Source organism: Silene latifolia, chromosome 1, assembly GCF_048544455.1.
Source record: "Silene latifolia isolate original U9 population chromosome 1, ASM4854445v1, whole genome shotgun sequence".
Classification (NCBI taxonomy): Eukaryota; Viridiplantae; Streptophyta; class Magnoliopsida; order Caryophyllales; family Caryophyllaceae; genus Silene; species Silene latifolia.
Window position 1 is genome coordinate 32,844,967 of NC_133526.1, and position 24,227 is coordinate 32,869,193.

Consider the following 24,227-nt stretch of genomic DNA (forward strand, 5'->3'; position numbering starts at 1 on the left):
GCTGTTTATCTTATTTCATGTGGGATTAGAGATTCCAACTGATTAAACCATGAATAATTCATTCATGAGTCTCAAGTAGTTAAATTCAGACTTTTATACGAGAATATCGTTTAAGATTATGCTTTTGTACGTTTGATTCAACTTTTAATTATTAGTTACGTTCACGATCTTTTATTCTTCATGGGCTCTAATAGGAGTATAATATGCTCATAATATTATCATGCAGAGTATTAATTATCGTAAATAATGCAAATATATCTAATTCCCAAATCACAAATTGTGTCCTTTTGTTTTACACTTTTCCTTGTTTACGGCGGAATAGGACTACAGCTAATATTGCGTTTTTTGTAGTGTTCGACATGAAATGAAATTGATCTCCCGATCATTTAAATATTTAATAGAGTAAAGTATTTTATCAAATCTACACCAAGGCTACTACAATTTATCATTAGAATAACTACCTCGCCTTATTCATGGAAAGTGATGTGCTTCCACTAATATTTAGTCTGCCTAATTCATATTAGGTCGTCGACTCGTGGTTTTCTCATCTTCAACGTAGGTATGGTAGATTATAAGCCTGCCGATAGGAAAATTTAACAAATTTTGTTTAGACCGCAGAACATTGCAAATGTTTACACAACGTGTGCTTGCAAAAATACAATAATAATTATAATTATATGTAATAATGTTTATAAAAAAACTCTTTAAAACAAGCCCTATCATTCGTCTTCTATCAATTATCATTATCTTATTTCCATGCATCAATCTCCATTTCTATTAATCTTCTTATCTAAATCTGAACTTTACCAACAATCAGATCCTCTAATCTTTACCAAAGCTTCATCTTCTTTTTTCTTTTACTCGTCTTCACTATCTTTCGTTCCTAAGTTCAATCAACATGGATCACGATGACGACAACGCTAGTACGTTCAAAGACGACAACGCTGGATTTCTAGAAACGACGACGGTGATAGATAGATATACTAGACTAGATTTAATGCCCGTACGATGCACGGGCCATTTAGCAGAGTCTTTCGTATTGTGTAAATTTGTATAACAATCTGATAATGTCTCTCATCCAATTTTCCATAAGCATCACGAATCATGATATAGTTAGCGTGTATCATGTATATGCATAATACTCTTACAAAAAAAAGAAAAAAAAGCAAAATCATTATAAGTTGTTAAGCATGTATACTGAACTTCGAGATACAACTTTGACTATAGCCGATTTGATACATATAATCTTACTACTCCGATATCATATTGTTAAAGTACTGCATCCAATCATATGCAATTATCCTCTGTAAACTAATTCCGCATAACCCTAACCTATTTAACTACAGAATCAATAAGTTTTACTGACCGTACACGACTCACAAGCTTGTAACCTCTCACACGCCATTTCCTACTTGCTCTTCACTTACTCCTTCATTTCTAACTTGTGAGAGATCACAAACTTATAATTACATTATAGATCTTTCTATAACTATAGTCCCTACAAATTAGTCAAATTTCAAAAAGTTTGAAACCTTCCACAACATTTAAACTGTATTAAAGTTAGACTCTTTATTTACGACTGGGGCACTGGACAATTATTAAAAGTCGGACTTTCTAATTCTGTGAAGTATATATTGTTTAGCGTCGTAAGGAGTATGTGTCCCTTAAACATTTCATGTAGTCCATAGTCTAACATACATAAACACCCAAGCAAGTCGAATAGTTCTTACGAAAAACAAACTCGTATAAAATTTATGACTTGTGTCTAGAGTATGATTCTTTGAAACGTGAAAATTAAGGACGTTGAGTTGTATGTGGCGGAACGACGTATGGAATAAAAGATCATACATAATAGGCAAAATAAGATAACAATAACTACGTACCTAAATCTCTTACACCCTTTATCTCGGTCATTTATTTATCTATTTCATCCTCTGTCTCGGTCATTTGTTTATCTATTCCATTTTAGAATATCTTATTCATTTGTTTAACTTTCTATTATTAGAAAGGTCGGAGAGGGAGTATAAGAGTTCTAAGGGGGTTTATATTGTACTAATTAATTGAGTTATACTTTAATTCATAAAGATATTATTATAATCGTATAATTAGTAGAGTCTTATCATAAACTCACAGTTGCATTGTATTACTCGTTGTATCTTTGCCTTGTGTCATACTCTTTGGCTCTTTGCCTATATATAAATCATAGAGAAACATTGTGCTATATGAGAATTTGTGATATTACATATATGTAGTACACTCGCTTTGTATAGTTTTCTCCCACACCATCAAAAATATATTTTCTTACTCGGTTAGCTTGGTTAAAAGACGGAAAGTATGTGAAAAGTTAGGACTATTGGGCAGACATGGCCCTTATTTGTTAAACGACACTGAATCCGCAGGCTAACTTTACAAAATCCTCTATTGTACTTTTTTTGGCAGCAAGACACAAGACACATGACACAATCGCAAGGTTGTAGACTTGTAGTGTGTATACTTTGTATTGCACTTATCACAAGACAAAATCCAGTTGTATTATAGTTTGCTAACAACGTCTAGCTCCTCTAATGCCAATTTCACGTAGTAAAACTTGTGTTAGTAAATTTGTTTCATCATAATAAACTTTTGTACAAACTTAAATATAAATAATTTGCGTAAATAATCTGACTTTTACTCCCTTCATCCCAAATATCAATTATTATTTACCTTTAATTAAAATACCATCTTAAATAATAATAAAAAAAGGTAACATATGAATATAACAAAGGGAGTAAAAATTAACGCCCTCCACATATGCTTAGTTGCTTACCATTATCACTACTTGAGGTAGACAATTTTGTATTAAAATTAATATAAGTCAAACAAAACATTATAAATTTTATGAAATGACGCTAAAGACGAATATAGAATTTAGATTATGAAGAATCCAACAACTAAATTCAAAAACATGATGTAAATCAATTAATCAATCATGAAAAGCGTTACTCCGCAGCTTGTAACACTACAATTTATTGACAAACTTAAAACATAAGCGTTTTATATACCCTATTCATCGTATGATCGTCGTTATGTTCTTCGTAGCATAGGGTGTCCGCCACCTTCGTCTGAAACTGTAACGCTGACCTAGTGACCTACATCATATACAAACAAAACATGTCAATAAATAAATATATCTAATTGAAATAATTATATTGCCTGACTTTCCAATGATTACAAACAATCATTATATACACAAGGTTCCTATGTTAGCCGAACTACTTTCCTAATACAAAGGATTCTAATTACTATAAATTAGCAACTAACCACTAGGAATTAGCTAACAAACATACACTAGATACTAGGCATACAACAAACAGAATATTTGACATATTCTAATACCCTCCCGTAGTCGAAGCGGGAGGAGCACGGACGCTGAGACTAGAACGGAAGTCATCGAACAGAGCTTTAGGTAGGCCTTTAGTAAAAATATCCGCATATTGGTAGCGTGACGGAACGTGAAGAACCTTAACCTGACCAAGAGCAACCTTTTCCCGGACAAAATGTATATCGATCTCGATATGTTTAGTTCGTTGATGATTAACCGGGTTGCCAGATAAGTAAATAGCTGAGACATTGTCGCAATAGACAATTGTGGACTTACGAATAGGGCATTGAAGTTCAAGTAAGAGGTTACGAATCCAACATGATTCCGCAACCACATTAGCAACACCACGATACTCAGCCTCAGCACTAGAGCGCGAGACGGTTGCTTGTCGTTTAGATGACCAAGATATCAAATTGTCACCCAAATAAACACAGTACCCGGAAGTGGAGCGACGTGAGTCCGGGCAGCCACTCCGGTCGGCGTCAGCATGCGCAATAAGGGACGATGTGGGCGAAGCTAAAAGATGCAGGCCATAATGTGACGTACCTCGGAGATAGCGAATGATTCGTTTTAGAGCACCAAAGTGAGCTTCCCGAGGATCGTGCATATGTAAACATACTTGCTGCACCGCGTAGGAGATATCAGGTCGCGTAAATGTTAAATATTGCAGGGCACCAGCTAGGCTACGGAAAAGAGTAGGGTCCGCAACAGGTGGGCCTGCATCGGCACTTAATTTGGACTTGGTGTCCACAGGCGTTTGAGCTGCTTTGCACGTCGACATGTGAGCACGGGAAAGAATGGCTTCCACATATTTCTTTTGGTGGAGGAATAGGCCCTTTGCATGACGTATAGCTGCTACACCAAGAAAATAATTAAGCGGTCCAAGGTCCGTCATTGCGAATTCAGCCCGAAAGAGAGACATAATTCGATCCCGTAGAGCAACAGTAGACGTGGTTAAAATAATATCATCGACATAAAGAAGTAAATAGGCCACATCAGTACCATTATGATAAATAAATAGAGAATTATCGGTCTGACTGTGAGAAAAACCAATTGACGAGGCATAAGTAGTAAACCGTTGGTACCAAGCGCGGGGCGCTTGTTTGAGGCCATAAAGGGACTTCTTGAGTAGGCACACATGATCCGGTTTATTTTTATCACGGAAACCGGGTGGCTGGTACATGAAGACCGTTTCAGCAAGGTGTCCATGTAAAAAAGCATTCTTTACATCCAGCTGATGAATGGGCCATTGTTTGGACACGGCAAGGCTAAGGACGGTCCGAATAGTCGTGGGTTTAACCACGGGACTAAAAGTCTCATCACAATCAACTCCCACTTGTTGAGACCTGCCATTGACAACAAGCCGAGCTTTGTATCGCTCCAAATCACCATTAGCTTTGAATTTATGTTTAAACAACCAAATGCAACGAGTAATATTGACATTAGGAGGCCGAGGCACAAGTACCCAAGTCTCATTCTTAATGAGTGCGTCAAATTCGTCTTTCATAGCGAGTTTCCAATTTGGGTCATTAAGTGCAAGAAGAGGACTCTTGGGTATGGGTGACAATGTGCTAGTAGTACATAAATCAAATATGGGTTTTGGTTTGAATATTCCATGTTTAGCTCGGGTAGTCATTTGAGGTGAGGGAGGTGGGGGAGTAGAGGGTGGAGAGGTAGTAGTGGCCGAGGCAGCGGCCGGTCCAGGGGAGGCCGTGGCTGGGCCAGGGGAGGCCGTAGCTGGGCCAGGGGAGAGCGAGGCCGTGGCTGGGCCAGTATGTGCAGTTGGACCCGCTGAGGGTTGGACCCGTGAAGGTGTGGTGGGTGGGCTGTCCGGTTCATTCAGGTGGGGCATAGAGGTGGAGATTTGTTGGGACATATATGGCGATGGGTCATTATTAGCAAGGAAATGATAAGATGACAGAGGTAATTTTTTGTGTTGGGCAAAAGGGAATACCGATTCATCAAATGTCACATGCCGAGCGATAATGACCTTGTTGGTAGCCAAGTCTAAGCATTTGTAACCACGGTGATTGGACGGGTAGCCGAGAAACACGCACGGGGTGGCACGGGGTTCGAGTTTATGGATAGACGAAGGGGGTTTGTGTGGGAAGCAAAGGCAGCCGAAGGTCCGTAAATGGGAGTATGTAGGCATACGGTGGTAAAGGCTAAATGTAGGGGAGACATTGTGGTTGGCTTTGCTAGGTAAGATGTTGTGAATATATGTGGCCATGGCAAGGGCGTGATGCCACAAGGAGGGAGGCATATGGGCATGAATAAGGAGGGTGCGCATGGTATTGTTAATGGTACGGATTTTGCGCTCCGCTTTCCCATTTTGAGGTGAGGTATGTGGGCATGAGAAACGAAAAAGCATTCCATGGGACTCAAAAAATTTATGGAAAGGGGAATTGTCATATTCACGGCCATTGTCACATTGTAGAGTTTTAATAGAGGCGGAAAATTGTGTGTGAACCATGTTATAAAAGGTTGTAAAAATCTGATACACATGTGACTTGTGGGTGATCGGAAAAGTCCATAAGAAATTCGTGTAATCATCAAGAAACAACACGTAATAACGATGGTTACGGGTACTCAAAACAGGTGAGGTCCACAAATCCGTATGCAAAATGTCAAAAGGAGCAACAGTGGTAGATAAAGACGTAGAGAAAGGTAATTTGACATGTTTTCCTAATTGACAAGAATGACAAATAGATAAATTGTTCATGGGACGACACGGCAAAATTTTATTAGTACATAAAGAATTAAAAATGCTAGAGCCGGGATGACCAAGACGGCCGTGCCAAGTCGTAGACGGAACAGCGGTGAAGGCTTGCGGGTAAGGGGAAATGGGCTGGTTCGTGGCATGTAGAGGATAAAGATCCCCCGTGCTATTGCTTCTCATAATCGGCATCCCCGTCTTGAGATCCTTCACAGTGAAACCAAAAGGGTCAAACTCGACAGAGACATGATTATCGATAGTGAATTTTCGAACCGAGACCAAATTTTTAATGAGGTTAGGTACATGTAACACATTGTTTAACAGAAGGGGTGGGTTGGGGGAGTCAAGAGTCATTGCACCATAACCACTAATTGGAATTAACTCACCATTTCCGACTACTATATGACGCGAAATACTCAAAGGAGAATAAGACGAGAGTTTACCATTATTGGATGTCATGTGCGACGACGCACCGGTGTCCATATAATAATTGTCATCCGGTTGTTGCAAATTTAGAGACTGCATCAATGCCGCGATATCAGTTGGCACAAACGCTCCAGGGGTCGAACTAGTCCCTGGTTGTGCAACGAAAGCCTGTCCACCGTGAGTTGGGCGTGGTCCGAGGATCCCCTGTTGCGGCCTGCTAGAGGGAGTATTCCATCCAGCCGTTGGGTATGGGCACGGAGGAGCACCCCAACCTTGCTGCGGAGACGACGGCCACGCATTGAAAGGAACCCATGTCCAAGTACCCTGCTGTTGAGAACTCCCACCGCGACTGTTACCGTTATTGCGACCGGAATTGTTCGAATTTCCACCGTTGTGCTTCCCACGATTCTGACCGCGATGATTATAGCGTCCTCCCTTGCCCTTGTAATTATTAGAATTCGAATTATTTCCACCACCCTTAGAGTTAGTCGTGTTTGACTGGGTTTTGGAATCCGACTCCTTTGATGAGTGAGACGCAAGGAGAGCAGTATCAGCCGTGGCAGGGGCAGCCGTGATACGCTGATTATTTTCTTCAAGAGCGAGCATAGACCGTGCCTTATAGAAAGGGGGCAAGGGATCGGCCTGTTGAATGATGGTGGCGATGCCCTTGAACCCTTCCGAGACATGAGTGACGAGTTGTAGCACTAGACGGGTTTCGGAGACAGGAGAACCAACATTAGCAAGTTGGTCCGCAAGCATCTTCAAAGCTTGGCAGTACGACGATACATTCGGGTAATCGTCCATGTGAGTATTAGAGAATTGTTGTTCTAACATGACGGCCCGAGAGTGTTTATTGTCGTTGAAAATATCCTTCAGACGATCCCACGCGGCTTGGGCAGTGGAGCCGGGTTCGAGAATTGTATGAAGGAGGTCAACGGAGATGGTGCTATATATCCATTGCTTGACTATAGCATCGAGACGCTTCCAGGTTGCATCCTTGTCAATCACTGCGTCCTTAGGAGGGACAATATGGTCGAGCACATCAAACGCACTAGCCGTGTTGAGGAACAATTCAGCCCATGATGCGTAATGAACGTTCTCGGTTTCAAGCGTGATTTGAACAAAATTTTTGATGTTCGAGACAGAGTATGCAGGGTGAAAGGTAGATTTGGAGGTCTGAGGGATGTCGTTGACCATGGTGATGTGAGGCAGAAAGAAAAAAGATGAAGAAGTCAGAGAGCGGAAGAGAGAAGATCGAGAGTAGGGATTGATACCATGAAATAATTATATTGCCTGACTTTCCAATGATTACAAACAATCATTATATACACAAGGTTCCTATGTTAGCCGAACTACTTTCCTAATACAAAGGATTCTAATTACTATAAATTAGCAACTAACCACTAGGAATTAGCTAACAAACATACACTAGATACTAGGCATACAACAAACAGAATATTTGACATATTCTAATACTAATAATCATTACTAATTAAAATGCGCAAAAAGCAACTCGTATCACATTAGATCAAAACCAACAAAGTACAATTGGACAAATACAATCAAACGGGACTATTTCAATGAGGGGATAATGAGTTAATGACCATGACCAATATCAAAGCGATGAAAAGCTAAATATATACAACGTAAAGTGTAGTAGTTGTATTTGGGTTGGTCTTCATATAATCACAAAAAAATAATTTGTTGTGTTTTGAGCATAAACAAACTCTAATACTGCCTATTTTGCTAACCCAAATTCCATGTTCGTATAATTATTTTATGTTATGTATTATCTTATCTCTTATAGAATTGGGTAGGTCATAGAAGTGTTGTAATATACGATTGAATTTTTTTATATTTAATTTTCTTATAGATTTATTTAGCATCATTTATTAAGCTGAGGTATTTTGACAATGTTGGAGACTCTATAAATGCTCGAAAAAAGCTTCTTTTAATAATATAAACTAGATTTAATGCCCGTGCAATGCACGGGCCTAGAATAATATTTTTCTTTAACGGCATACAATGAGTTATGCGATTATATAAAGGAAAAAAATATTAGGTAAACGACATATTCTAATAGCATATTGGTCGGAATCAACTAAGTTTGAATATGCTGCGAATATCAGGATATTGTATTAGCAGATTCAACTTATACATGAAACGATTCTAACTATCCTATAATCTGCTGATTACCAAACACCCTTTTTAAATTTGCTAAGCACGATAAATCTTTAATGTCCTTAGTGTGGTAGAAGTAATTTGCATCAGCATCTCGAGTTTTTTGCTTTTCAAATAATTTCCCGATGGTGTTTCTAAGCTCATCAATAATTTCATCTCGTTGTAAATGCAATTGATTGTAGGATCTTTTTTTCCCGAGTTGTGTACTCTCGTTAAAATTAAAGTTTAAATATTAGTGTTTATTTCTTACATGTCAAATGTAGTGGACTTGGATCACAATTTTTCACTTATGTTTCTATATGTGCATTAATAATTGATCTTCATTCTTTTACTATCTCTATTCTAACACAATAGGGAGACTTTATTACCATCAATAAATGACGGTTTTTTTTTTTTATATAAAAAGGGACCATCTAAAAAAAAGATGTCTCACACAATAACCACAAATACTACTATATAATCAGTTGTATAATCAGCATTGTACCATATACATTAATCCGAATTTATGTGCAATTTTTCTGAGTTTTATAAGAGTTTATTTTTTTATGTTTAAGTGTGTGAGTTCAAAAACTTTACAGCATAGCTCAGATTCTTTTAAACAAAACTCGAAAATTTTAATACACAGCTCAGATTCTACACCATACAACTGCATAAAACTGGTTATATAATCTACTAATTGCACAATAACTGCGTCTCGATTTTGTATTTGTGAGGGGATTGTGAAACAAAGATAACTATTGATTAGAACGGGGAGTAAAATTATCTTCTATTACCAGCCTTTATAAATATTAAGTCCGTCGAACATTGTTACATGCTTACGCCCATCATGTTACGCCAGTGATAGGACTATATTTGTCGAATACTCATCTATAATAATCGTCTTACTTACATGGCACCAAACATGACCTATTTGGATAGTAGATGTTCTTAACACGATATACACTATATAATACTTACGACGGTAAGAACCATCTTATTTTAGGAACTTCTATCACCAAGGCACCAAAGATGGCCTATTTGAATGGCGATGAGTATTCTTCGTAAACATAATAGTTGCGCCTGCTTATTCTCTAGTGATCCCAATTCCTACCGACCAAAAGAACAAAAATTAATGTACAGAGTATTAAATTATGCAAACACAACAATGAAACCTTAAATTACAAACTTCACGGAATAACAAAAGCTACAAAACTTCATACTGTACTGTAATTTATAGGAAGATCAAACTTCAAATTTGATTAACATGATATGCATTAAAGAGAAAAAATAAAATCAACTACGTACCTGAAAAGTTCTCCTTCATTATTGGAACTGTAATACGGTACGTAGCTCTAATATTATCATCTATTGGGCACTCCATAAAGCATTCACATTAAATGGTTCAATCTTGAAATTGTAATTCTAATTTCTAACATAAGAGTAAGTGTATCAATTATCATACTTGGGTGAACAATAATATATAGCAAGCTTCTAATTCAATGAAGAATCTCATACCATGAATTTCATTCATACGACGAAAGCGAAATAATAAATTGAAACTTAAAACCTGATCTCGATCCTCTTAGCTGGCTGTTGAAGCTCCAAAATTTGAATAACGTATCATAATCTTCATATATGTTTCCTGCAATGACGAAGAAGATTTATTTAGAGCATACCTCTAATAAGCAAAATAAAATCAATAAACGTTTAAACAATATCAATAAAACGTTTAACAATTTCTTTTGAGGGAAGAAGTAGTTATATTGATCTATATATACTCCGTATATGAGTATAGAGTTCGATGTCGAATAAATCACAATCACACAAGTTAAACCCAATAAACTAACTGGTTCTAAATCATGAGTCCTCTTTAGGTATTGTTGTTTTCTATACATGATTGAGGTTAATTCAAACTCATAAATTTTTATAATTACTTTGTAATGAACTTTTTAATTAACGTTTTATAATTAACGTATTTTATTAGAGGTGGAGTCTCTAATATCGCTCGAAAAAAGCTTCCTTTATTAATATAGATAGATAGATAGATAGATAGATAGATATTGATTGATTTCGTACGTTTTAACAGAAGTTACAATAATATTCTGTTACAATAATATTTATACACTTCATTGAAATATTTTATATGGAATATCAAAAGATCTTCCAAGATCATTTGTTTTTTTTTTCTTTGGGTTTTGCGGTAGTAGTGTTTTTTTTGATGAAAATCCAATATTGGTTCAAATAGTATTACTCAAATCAAAACGAGCTAAGTTCTCTGTTTTGGGGGACATTATGTGACTAACTCTACGGTCAATATCCCATGGAAGGTTGAGACAAGTTGTTTTTTTTTGAGGGAAAATTTAAACTATTGCTTACGAAGAGGCCGATATGAAATCGGAGATACAAAGTCGGCAATCATCTTTTCACACACATCAACCCACACACGCTTGAATTATCCAAGGGCGTATAGTGAGCCATGCCATGAGCGTCCATATTGCCAGTACGTCTAACAAAACTATAAGAAATCTACTCAAAATCCTCGCTAATCGGAGAATCTCATTCACCATATTACCAAGGTAGTTTGCCTCAACTCTACGCTATCTGAGCTTTTTTGCAGTATATAAGTTGATTAACTCGCTGACCTACCATGCAGTGACGATTCTAGAATTCGAGAGGAGGGGGTTTGAAAATTTAAACCATATTAACTACGGAGTACTACGCAATCACAAAAAGAAAGTCTCATAATTAAAAGGTACTCCATCATCATTTATAACTTGAGGTAATAAAATGGTACGAGTTATACTAGCTTGAGGGGAGGGAGTAGTAAATAAAACCTTATCCTAATGGATTGGTGGATTGGTGCCCTGAGGTTATAAAATCGTACGAATTTTTCTAGCTTGAAAATGATCTATTACATCATCATTTGATTTTTTCTAGCTTGAAAACGATCTATTTCATCATCATTTGTAACTTCTCTCGATAAAAGTTACCAAGATATCATTCAATAATTGGTCCCCCATGTCATTTCTGAACTTGTTTTTGACATTAGTCATTGAAAAAAAAAAAAAAAAAAAAAAAAACAGCTCCACACTTGCGGTTGCCATAGGAGGAATCAATACTAGCCGTAAAAGACGATAAACTAGCTCATATAAAGAGTGCTTATTTATCGTGACGAACATCCTAGAAAGTTGACCAAGGTCTTGTATACCTACAAATCTTACATCTTTCCGCATATCATTATAAAAATGATCAAGTTGAAATTCAAGTCTCCAAGTCAATGCTAGAGAAATCTTCTGAATAAAGCTTAGTAGCAATTAGAGCTGGCCATCAGCACGGGCTTACCCAACCCGGTCCGGACTCGACCCGCCTTGACCCGTTATTTTATGCAACTTGGCCTGACCCAGCCCGACCTGGCCTTAGGCCGCCGGCGTTAACCCTGGCCTGGCCCGGGTCCTGAAATTCCAGCCCTGCCCGTCCCTGGCCTGCCATTTTAGCAAAAATAAAAAATGAAAAAATAAAATGATAAGGCCCGCCAGCCCGGCCCGCCCTTGCCCCGCCTCGGGTCCTGGCCCGGGTCAAGCATATCCCAGCCCGGCCCGGGCCCGGCCAAGCCCGCCCCCTCCCCCTGGTCTGGCTCGGTTCTGATCAGGAGAGCCCGACCCGCTCCCTGGCCAGCCCGACCTGAGTACAGGTCTAGTAGCAAGTCTAACTATTTTTTATGCTGTTGTTAAAAGCTGAGACATAGATATTTGGATTCGTAGCGAAAAATGCTTTCATTCGAGTATAAATTTTGTATTATTTGTTCTTCCTCCCTTTCATTAAATTATTTACATTTACTTTTTGCACAATATTAAGAAAGAGGGTATCTTTACTTTTCATATGTTTACTTACACAACTACTCTTATGTAAACCACTCGTATTTTGGCACTCACCAACCAAGAGTGCAAGAATATAATAGTTGACAAGGGTATGCGGCTCATTTAATTGACAAAAAAAATATTCAGATATAGAAACGTAGACAGTCAAGCAGAACGGACTAAAATATAAAATGTAAACAATATATATAATTTTATGAAAGAAGTATTATTATTTGCTCAAACTTTAATTATGATAAAAGATGGTGTACTTCTTAATATGTTATGTAACATCCCCCATATACTCAGGAGCCTTAACAAGATCTTCCCTAGCATATAAGGGCGTTACCATCTCGGTTGCCCGATGACAGTAATAATCAAATGTCGATAAAAGAACGTTTAAGTTATATTACAAGTGATTACAAACAACAGACGATATGAAAGATACAACTCAAAACCACTATCTACTTTGTGAACTACTTCTGTCGTGACTCGTGATAGACTCGTCCCTCCAAGCACCCAGCTATGATCAAAACAACCACCTGCTAAGACTGACTGCTCACCATAGTGGATCACGGCAGACACAACAGAAACAAACAACAAAACAAAACCACACAAGGTCAGCAACTGATACAAAAGACATGCAAAACAGACACAACACAAGTACAACAACACACACACCACACCTCCTCCATCCACCATCTCTGACTGCTCGAAGGTCCAGTCCTGCCAGTGGGGGACCGCAGCCATTCCCACCTAAGCCCCGCTCATCAATCCGAGCGATAAACCCATGTTCTTTAATGTGCACGTACCCTCCCGTGGCGGGTTCCACTGAGGGCGAACTAAGGGCGTGAAGCCACTCCCGCAAGTGACTCCACTCAGCCGAGGGCGCACCTCGAGAACCACAGACAAACAATCACAATCAGCTGTACCACAACAACGATTATCAAAACAACACAAGTCCAACCAGCTACCACAACCAATCAACAATACCGACACTAAACCAACCAAACAACATCAACAGACTCTCTAGACAATCAACAGTACTGAGTAGGCGAACCTACCTTTAGCAAACCGCAGCGATTCCGCATCCGATCACAAGATACCAATCAACCAAGCAACACACCTATACAAACAGTACAACCATCTATCACTACCACTACAAACCTAACTGAAAACAACCATGACGATGATGATGCCGATAACATACCTATACATAGCAATCCGGCGTCAAGACCGCTACCCGACTCAAGCATCCTATCCCTAGGGTGTAAGCATCCTCAAAGACCTCAAGGAAAGGATTATGGTGAAGGAGAAAGGAGGTGACGACATCTAGTTTAGGAAGAAGGTGCGGAACTGATTTGGGGTTTCACGATTATCGATTTATAATTCCCCGCTACAAACTCGTTACTCGATCGAGTGACCCCTACTCGATCGAGCTCCTAAGCTACTCGATCGAGTAACCTCGGCTAGATCGAGTATCATACAAACCAAAGCTTACATCGTCACCAGCCATCACTCGCAAGGTTTCCGAAGGTCAAGATGGGTGTCTAAGGTCGGTCAACGGGTCCCTAAAAGCACGGGTATTACAGTCTTCTCCCCTTAAAAAGAACTTTGTCCCCGAAGTTCGACTCATCCTCCCCCGCGACACAAGACAAAGGAATCAAGGTCAACACCACCGTTTACCCGACACAGGTCAACACTATCGTTTAAGAATACCACCCCCCTATGTATGTTCATCAAACATCGTCATCATCTACCTTAGCACATAATACACAACACGACTCGCAGCGAATCACCAACTTCCTTTTGAATCATTGAACACATATTGTCCACAAGAACGACTAACTCGACTATCACTTATACTTACTGCATAATATTGCTCAAATGTAAACCAACGCAACTATCAGAGTATTCCTTCATCAATTTCTTGCCAACAACTATCAGTTACAAAACACTCAAAACAACGGACCTACTACTGATTCACAACAACACATTATTCATTCCACTCTATTACTTTAACCACACAACACAATTCTACTAATAGCAACTCCACTACTGCTACTAACATCCAATTCTCATGACAACATAATGAACAACCAATTGAAAATAAGATATAACAGCATGCTACTCTATTCAACAATTATAAACTGCTACTCAATTACACAATAACCACTACAAAATTATCCAACCAACCATTTAAAATACTACCAAATGTCATATAAATACTATAAAATTGCTATAAATACGTCATTTTTCCTTTGCGACATTACTCTTTCCCTCTTAAAAGGAACTTCGTCCCCGAAGTTCACCATCAAACAACTTTCATGTCCCACAAACCGATACATATTATTCCACATTGACATTACTTACAAACCACAATGCAAACCTTGAATCATGTTAACCAATATACTTCCTTGACATTACACAATTTGGCTCGTATAAATATGGAACCATCGAAAGCGTGAATCACACCACGAGGTATACCATCACCAATTAGCAGCCATGTCATCAATTACTTTCTTATACAATCATTCAAACTATGCAACGAGAGTTATAACCGTTAAACATGATGTTACCTGAGACAATTTGGTTTAGCATACAAAATTATATAGACATCACGAAATTTGTGTAAATCATACAAATATGCACAATGTATAACTATCGTTGAGGTAACATAGGGACATAACATATCCACACAACAAATATTGTAACAACAACACCGAAATGATGATGCAAACGATTGTTAAAACGAAATGAAGCTGTTACAGTGGTACTCGATCGAGTTCGTAAGGCACTCGATCGAGTTGAACTTACTCGATCGAGTTCATCAGTTACTCGGTTGAGTAGGCTGAGATCAGAATACTCTCCAGATGTCATCCCTGCAGTTACTCGATCGAGTAAGGGGCATTCAATCGAGTAGCCACAGGTAAAAAATCCTCTAAGACGCCACTTCACGTCTAAAGCAATATATATACGCAAGTCGGAAACGCTTTCCTGACCCAAAACCATGCATAAACAGTCTGAAAATTATCTAAAATACGGCCTTATGGCCGAAGTACGACCAAAGTCAAATAAAAGTACCAACCAAAACAAGTACTATAACCTACAAGTCCATGAAACGAGATAGAAACAAAAGGAGTATCATCAACTCCATAGCCTGCTCATCCATCACCTCGTCTCCACCATCACATCTAGACGCGCCTGGTTCAGCTGCATCCTGATATGCGACTCCACCAACGCCAGCATCGGCTCCCACCCGCCATGGTGCCAAGCAACCATAGGGGTAACTCACAGGCTCTCCCCAGGTAGACCGCTCTACGCCAAAGGAATGAAAGACTTCGCTGTCATCCCCAATGCCTCTCCACCACACCGGCCGAGCTGCCTCGGTACCGATGCCCTAAAGATATGCCATCTCATAGAGGTTCCGGAGTTTCAAGGTACCAGACACCCTATCTGTGAGCTTGCTCACTCTCATCTCAAGGCTGAAGAAAGAAGGGTAACCGGGAAACTGGTACTGTGAAGGCACAGGCTGCTCTGGCTGGGTCTCAGCCACCCTCTCCCTCACCCGTCGTGGTCCTCTCCCCACTCTAGGCTGCCTATCCTCGGGTCTAGACTGATCCCCCTTTGTCGGCTCAGGCATCACCTCCAAGATATCCGGGTCAATGAGGTAAAACCGCCTCTCAGGAACCTCCTCATCATCATCATTAGAAACGGCAACCATCACTGCCACCGGTAAAGGCTCGGTCACGGGAAGGTGCTCGGGAGCAGGTATCCGCATCCAACTCATCCCCCAAATTCTCCATGCTAACCCACCACTCTCCAAAGTCCTCAACCACTTGGTGTCAAGAAAGTACTCTCGGTCCAAGGTAGGCACCGCCGGGGTCAAGGGTGTATAGGCCGAGGAGGCCTCAAAGGTGGTCAGCCTCCCCGCCAACCGAGTGGCAATGGCACCACAACTCAGGAAACAAGTGTCAGAAGAGGCCATCAAGGCTAAGCTGGAACACACTATGTCCGGGTCACTACAGGTGACTCTCGGAGCTCGGGTGGGGTTAAGGTACGCCGCAAGCAACATCACCTCGTGTGAGTTAAGCTTACTCACATCTCTCCGCTCATAGAGTAAACAGGTCATAGTACGAAGAAAGATCTTTAGGGTGACATGTTGGACATCATTAATCAACATGTTGCTAGAGGTTGGGGCGTGTTTGCCGGTAAAGCAAGGCATAAGACTACTGGCTCTACACTCGGTCAGGATGTTCCTAAGAGCTCTCTTCACAGGTCTAGCAAGGCCGGGGTGGGTGGCAAACATGTCCATGGTCAGAAAGAAACTGGTGTTCATGAGACGGAATTCGATGGTCTGTTCCAACGCATCATACTTGAAAGAACTCATGAACTCTAGAGTCAGAAAAGCATAGGAGTGTTTCTGAAGACGGCACAACCCGGTCATGCTCAAGGTCTCAAAAATGTGTCTCACGCCAGTCTCAATTCCTAGGTCGGTCAAGAGAGTAGTATCAATGCAACGGGTAGGTCTCATGCGACGTCTCTATAAAGCAATGAAAGCATCTCTTTGCGTAAAGTCCGCAAAGACAACAGAAGGGTACTCGGGTACCGCTGGGACCGTAGGTCCCCCACTCCCCTCACCTACCTCGGGCTCAGAAGCCCTTCCCCTCTTACTTTGACGGGTTCCGACAGTTGGTCTCGACATCTGTTTTCAACACATATCTTAGATACACAAACAACACTTACTTGAAAACATATAAACTTTCATATATAGCCATGAAAAAGAATTACTATGTACACGCTTTCACCAAACAATCCAAAAATTGCAAGTATAGACTCTCAAATTATCATCAGACGGTCTCTACAGCTATCAAATTATGGCAAGTATGGCATCAATTAACAACCCAACTACAAATTTAAAGATTAAGCTTTCAAAATAACTTCACCAATAAACAAATTTCACAATAATGTGGGACGAATTTCAGTTTGGGGCACTTTTAAGACGGAGTTTTAAGGCAAAATTTTGAGCAAAAACCATCAAAATCAATACTAAACATGATACCCATAACATACATCACCTAATTTTCCCCCTTTCATTTGCAAAAGACAACCAACAAACAGTTTAAAATCTCAAACCCTAGAAAATTCGGTTCATACAAACCCCCCAAATTGATTCGCTTTTTGTATATTTAGCATCAATACTCAACAAATTAAAGCAAATAGATCGTGTGACAACAATTATAAGCAAGATTTTACACATATAAATCGAATTTTTCAGCAAACACCAACTATTCTACATGTTTTTAATCAATTGAAAGCATAGAAATAGGATGAACATTCTTACCTTGAATGATTAGCAAGTAAAGAGGGTGAATTAAGCAAGGAAAACACTAAGATTCAAGCACAAAACACAAGGATGAGAGCAAATAGAGATATATAGAGGATGTTAGGATTTAGGAATGAAGTAGAATAATAAAAAGATTTGAGAAGAAGGGATATGAATCCCGCATAAATCCGGGTACTGTTCACTTACTTGATCGAGTAAGTAAGTTACTCAATCGAGTGGACTCTACTCGATTGAGTTGGAGCTACTCGATCGAGTTTTCGTTGACAGTTCCAGCTTTTTCGATCTTATAACTCCTCAACTAGATTTAATGAGGTTTACTCGGCGGAGTAGGTACTCATACTCGGTCGGGCAAGATTAAGATTAAGGTCAAAAGTTACGAGTTTGGTTAACGGTTCCTGCAAAACAACAACTCGTGTCGATTCCAAAATGAATTTGGAAATCGTCACAAATTATTATATTCATTCACAACGCACTATTACTACTCTAATGTAACGCCACAGTTTCATCCAACCAAGATACGTATTACTTCACTCTATAACGAACATTACGCAGAACGATTTACTACTCCATTAACTTATTCATACATACACTTGACATATTACTTTACTTCTAATCATGCATTTGGAACCTTCAACAATACAACTTATACTTATACTATCATAGTCATTCATCTAACAATAAACCATCATTTACCATCCGAGTTTGCTAACAATTCAGTCATGCCACAACAAATTATCAACTAAATTATTCAACTTCGCTATGCCATATAATAAAAGTACTCAACAATTCATATACTGCAATTCTAATTATCACTTGACAAACTCTACCATCCAACATAAAACTTGATACGTGCAATTTATATAGTCTTTTTAGCCTTTTATTGCACGTATTTCTGTATCATTTACATTGCTTTGTATTGCAAAATGCCCCGAATTGGCTACTTTGGTTCGTTTTGTCTCATTTGCAGGAATGAACCCTTAGAATGGCGATATCGTACCTTTTTCGCTCCTTTTAGCATGCATTTTGAGAAGATGGAGATTTAGATCAGAATGTCGTACCTCGGGAAGCGTGAAGGTGGTCTTTGGAAGCTAACCAAACGAGTCAAGGCTGTTTTTCAGTGGAAGACACTCGATCAAGAGGTTTGTTGTTCGATCGAGTGGAATTGGCAGTTGGAAGTGTTCGATCGAGTCGCTGTTTTACTTGATCGAAGAAGGCTATTGTGGGAGTGTTCGATCGAGAGCTTTTGTTGCTCGATCGAAAGGTTTTTTCCGGAGAATCACTAGATCGAGTGGTTTCAAGTTGCTCGATCGAGTGGATAGCTTATATACACGGGATAATTAATCCGTGTTAGGTTTATTTGTGTTAATAAAACGCTTCCTTATATAAAGGAAGTCGTAATTAGGTTATAACCATCTTCTTATGATCTTAATCACACTTTACTCTTAATCACTGCTGCTACTTTGCTTTGCTTCTCTTTACTCGGGATTCAACTTTGTAATCATTCTCTTTCTCTTAATCTCAATTTAATACTTTGCTTGTTCTTAATCATTGTTCTCTTACTTAATATCTTTGTTATCATTATTGTTTATGCTTCATCTTTATTGTGTTTTTATCATGTCTTTCCTTAGTGAATTCATTGTTATTGTTGTTGGCACGAGTAGCTAATTCTCCTTATGTTAGGATTATGGGAGCCATGGTAGAGAAATTATGAAGTCGTAAATAGGCTAGACAATTGATTGTGAGAACCTGTGCCATTAGCAATATAACTGTAATATGTTTAGTTGAGTGCACGCTTCTAAACCCTTTAATCTGGTTAAATTCGCTTCTAGATCGGAAGATTGGAATGAACAGACCTGCTATGAACAGTAGACTACCCTAATGAGGACGGAAGTTAAGTTAGTTGTAATTTAGGGTGGATAGCGGACCGGAAGGACCTTTCCCTTGCCCTTCTCACAGTAGATTGTCTGGACTATTTATGACTGAGTTAGTGAACTGCCATGGCGAACCGAAATCCTGACATATCTCTCCTTATCTGATCACATTCTTTGCTTTTCTTGCCTTTATTGTTATTTACTTTATTTCTCGTGCCTTAGACCTTGTGTAGTTTAGAAAACAACTTTAAAACCCCCAATTGTTACTATACAAACGTAATTGACAGATAGATACTTTAGCCTCCCTGTGGAGATCGACCCTACTTACCGCTGACTTCTGTTGGTAGTATTAAGTATTTAGTTTTGATACTAAAACGACGGTATCAAATTTTGGCGCCGTTGCCGGGGAGGCAAAAGCTTATTTGTCGGTTCCTTTTCGTTTCTCTCAGTCTCAGGGAATTTTTAGTTCCTTGAGACAGTTCTTATTTATTTTCTCCAGTGTTGTTTATGCCCAGGTCTAATATGTCAGAGTTAGTTCCAGTTGATCCTGAACCAGAGCGGACCTTTCGCTATAGACAAAGACTGCAGAGAAAGATTCAAAAGGAAGCCTTGAGTACTTTTGAACTCGAGCTAGAACACTTTTTATTTGCAGAAGACCCGTCTTTTGAAGAAGACAAATCTATTTTTGCCGCTAGTCCCGTGAAGATGCCTAATATCGTGAGTCATTCAGAGCCAACAGCTGCTTCAATCCCTAAAGGTTTCAAACTTGCGACTGATATAGGATTTATTTGCACCCTTTTCCCCCCTCTATTTTCATGCTTTCCGAGTCCATTTGAGTCGGTTTTATGTGTTCTTGCTTGCAATCCATGCCCCGATTCCCGTGCCTATGACATTGTGTCATCCTTGCAGGAATTGAGGTGGGAACGGGAGAATTGAAGCCAGGAAACAAGTTTATTAGACTAAGCATGGGAGAAAGAGGAAAAGATGTTGAAGTGCACTCCCAGCCGGTAGGCCGGCAGCCGGTCAGCCGGCTAAGAGACCTCAAATGTATACAAACGACTTTTGCAAAGGAGTTACAGAAGACTTCCAGCCGGTCACTTGACCGACAGCCGGCTGGGAGAACAAGAAATGAAGAAAAAGTTGACAGAAGTTATAGGAGCTTCCCAGCCGGTCATAGGACCGGCAGCCGGTCAGCCGGCTGGGAGCATACTCAAGAGATCAAAAGTCAACAAAAGAAGAAGAAGTCAAGCGCGTCCCCTGCCGGTCGACCGGTCGTGACCACCTGATGACTTGAATTTGATTAAAATCTTCCAGAAGACTCCCAGCCGGTCATGGGACCTGCGGACGGTTGCCCGGCCGGGAGCGCATCTCCGCATTTCAAAAGCCCATTTGTAATTCTACCCTAATTAGAGTGCAACCTATAAATACCCCCTCCCTTAATCAATTGTACACACAACCCTAGATCTGAAAACTTTCCCTAATTTATGCAATCTTTCCTTAATCAAAGCACTAATCTTTCCATAATTAATACTAATCATTTAGTAAAATTAGCTTAGTAGTTGTATTGTCAATTGTTTACATTTGGTTTTGGGATTGTATTAGGAGATATTGAAGGATTCTCTTCATTAATTCAATAAAAGCAATCATCTTTACTCTTTGTTGGTACATCTCTTCTCTTATTTACGTGCTTAATCAATTGTTTACATTTTAAACTTGTCTTTTATCATTTTTAGAATCCTTACCATGTCATCTCATTTGATTGTTTGTTCTTTTTCATTTGTTTGTTTGAACAATTTGAACATGAGTGAGTAGTAATCTTTCTAGGGCTTAGGGGGAGTCTTAATGGAATTGATGGGCATGATTGTGTGATTATTTGAGTCTTTGGTGAAATTGTTTATCTTTATTAATCTTACACACAAGGTGTTTGATGATTTGCATGAGTGAAAGCTTGTGCCTTTTTTCATTGTTGCTTAATTCCTCCATTGAATGAAAGTTTGTGGTGGTCTTGTTGTTTGCTTAAGAAAGGTGTGATCCTTAATGAAAGTTAGCGGTCACCTTTAGGATAATCAAGACATTGATTTTACATCCTAGGATAGACTCTTACCATAGACCCCTTAAATCATCATGTTTGCCCTTAAACCATTTAGATGAACCCGAAAGCCCTAACCTTTAATCAATCGTATACGTTTCCTCTCAATTGTTTGTTTTAGTTACATCTAGTAGTTCAAATAAACTCCTTTCCTTTCATTTTTGACTAGACTAGACTCCCAATTAAGCTAAGTAGAAACCCCTCCATCCTCGTAGTTCGACCCCGATTTATACTACTAAATTGGGTTAAAATTATTGTTGGTGATAAGAGACTCGACCCTACGTACATATCACTCATCAAATGGCGCCGTTGCCGGGGATGACGTTAGGTTATATTTAGTTTATTTAGAGTCTTTGCTTTAGTTATATCTCACTTGTTAGTTTGTTTTAGTAGTTGTGTGCTTCATTGTAGTGTGGGTGATTTCTTGCCTTCCCCTAGTGTGTAAAGACACTAGGAGACTAACGGTTTGTCGAGTGCATGCCTAGAAGGAACCATCAAGCTCTACTCTTCAATTCCGACCCCGAAAGGCTTTTTAGAACCTTGAGGACAAGGACCCTTGATAGAGTTCGGAACCTTCCTCAAGCAAACATAAACCAACCAAACCCACACACCCTACCAATCATTGATACCACAACCCCACTTCAACTAAATAACACAATTGAGATCCCCATAGAAAACCTCTTTCACAACTTTCCACTTCCAAGTCCACCTCAATCACCACCCCCTCATATACCGAATCCACCACCACAAATGGCTCTACGAGATCACAACCGGCCTAACCATAATGATTCATGTAACCCTATTAATTTTGGCACTTTAGCTCCCAACAACTTTAAAATGCATCCCGCCCAAGTTGGGTTGATCGAGAAGGATTTGTTCGGGGGGCATATTGAAGAAGATGCTCATGCTCACCTACGAAAATTCAAGAGGAATGTCTCAATGATAAAGAAGAACGGGGTATTCGAGGACACTCTAAGGATGATGTTGTTCCCATTCTCTTTGACGGGTAAGGCGGACCGGTGGTTGAATATTCACCCTCCGGATACATTCATAACATGGGATGCTTTAGCTAAGGTGTTCATGGCCAAGTACTATCCATCATCCAAGACCGCCATGCTTTGTAATGAAATTCATACTTTCCAACAAGAAGATGGGGAATCCTTGGGTGAAGCTTGGGATCGATATCAAGACCTTATTGCAAGTTGTCTTCACCATGGGATCCCGGAGTGGTACATCACCCAAACCTTCTTTCAAACATTGTTGCCTAGAACTAAAAAGATGGTAAATGCCTCCGCGGGGGGAGTATTTGATCATTTAGGTGATGAAGAAGGGACGACACTAATCAAGAAGATGGTAGACTCGGAAGCAAATTATGGCTCAAAAGGAAACATGCTTAGGATAAATGGCAAATTTCCTAAGGAGAAATCTTCTAATGCAAATGCCGAGACAAATGGCAAGCTTGATTTTCTCACCAAGCAACTCGAGAAACTGCAAAGGAACCAAGTTCACCAAGCCACCACCTCACATGGTCCACCCATGGAAGAGGTAGCTCAAGTTTTACCTTGCGAGCTTTGTGGAGGGAATGGTAACACTTTTGACATGTGTGCCAACAACTATAATGGTGGGTATGAGGAGAATGTCCAAGATGTTAATGCTTTCCAAAGCTATAATAACAATACAAGACCACCAAGACCCCCCTACAACAATCCTAATGTCTACAATCCAAACACTAACTTCTACCATCCGGGTTTAAAGAACCATCCCAACTTTAGCTACAAGAGTACCAATGTTCAAAACCCACAACATTTTCAACCACAAGCCCCAAATAATCCACCCAGATTTTCTCAACCAAGGGTAGGATACTCCAACCAAAGAAATAACCCCGGAAATCAAAACCAACGGCCAAACAACAAACAAAACCAAAACAACGGCAACCAACCTCAAGGTTACCAACATTTTGGAGGCAATCAAAACAACCAAGGGTTATATCAAGGAATCAAGTGAATCAAGCTAATCAAGGATTTAGGCAAGGGTATGCTTAAGGGTTTCAAGATCAAGGGCAAGGGCCAAATTTCAACAACAATGGTCCTAGAGGAAATTTTCAAGGGGTACAAAACAACAACCAAGGTCCCAACACTCGGTATGACTATGGGTTCCCTTTACCCATAGCCAATCAACCTTATCAAGAACCCCAACGTGAACCCTCCCAAAATGAACTTTTAAAGATGATAAAGAACATGCAAATGCAACATGGCCAAGAAATGGCTAATCTAGCAAAGGCAAACCAACAAGAACAAGAAAATTTAAGGGCTACCTTCCTTAAAGATATGAGGGAAATGGAATCTAGGATGGCCTCTCATACTATGGCTAATCCTCAAAGGCCGCCCGGTGGTCTATTAGCCC

General features: G+C 39.6%; 2 protein-coding genes and 1 non-coding gene across 3 annotated transcripts; 1 reads left to right on the forward strand and 2 right to left on the reverse strand.

Annotated features, from left to right (window-relative positions):
* Positions 1-6,246: 6,246 nt before the first annotated feature.
* On the reverse strand, positions 6,247-7,700 carry LOC141643596 (uncharacterized). Its single transcript, XM_074452810.1, has 2 exons — positions 6,464-7,700; positions 6,247-6,284 (listed from the first exon to the last, which is right to left on the reverse strand). The coding sequence occupies exons 1-2, from the start codon at positions 7,698-7,700 to the stop codon at positions 6,247-6,249; spliced, it is 1,275 nt and encodes a 424-aa protein (XP_074308911.1).
* A 14,961-nt stretch (positions 7,701-22,661) lies between these two features.
* Positions 22,662-23,828, forward strand: LOC141643603 (uncharacterized). Its single transcript, XM_074452822.1, has one exon. It carries the CDS (start codon positions 22,662-22,664, stop codon positions 23,826-23,828), a length of 1,167 nt encoding a protein of 388 aa, XP_074308923.1.
* On the reverse strand, positions 22,938-23,044 carry LOC141620409 (small nucleolar RNA R71). Its single transcript, XR_012531957.1, has one exon. It is a non-coding gene; the product is annotated as a small nucleolar RNA R71 (small nucleolar RNA).
* Positions 23,829-24,227: the final 399 nt, after the last annotated feature.

Coding starts and splice junctions, on each gene's coding strand:
- LOC141643596 (XM_074452810.1), bottom strand. CDS start 7,700: ATGGTCAACGACATCCCTCAGACCTCCAAATCTACCTTTCACCCTGCA. Junction 6,285..6,463: donor TCATATAGTAGTCGGAAATG/GTGAGTTAATTC, acceptor TTCACTGTGAAG/GATCTCAAGACGGGGATGCC.
- LOC141643603 (XM_074452822.1), top strand. CDS start 22,662: ATGCATCCCGCCCAAGTTGGGTTGATCGAGAAGGATTTGTTCGGGGGG.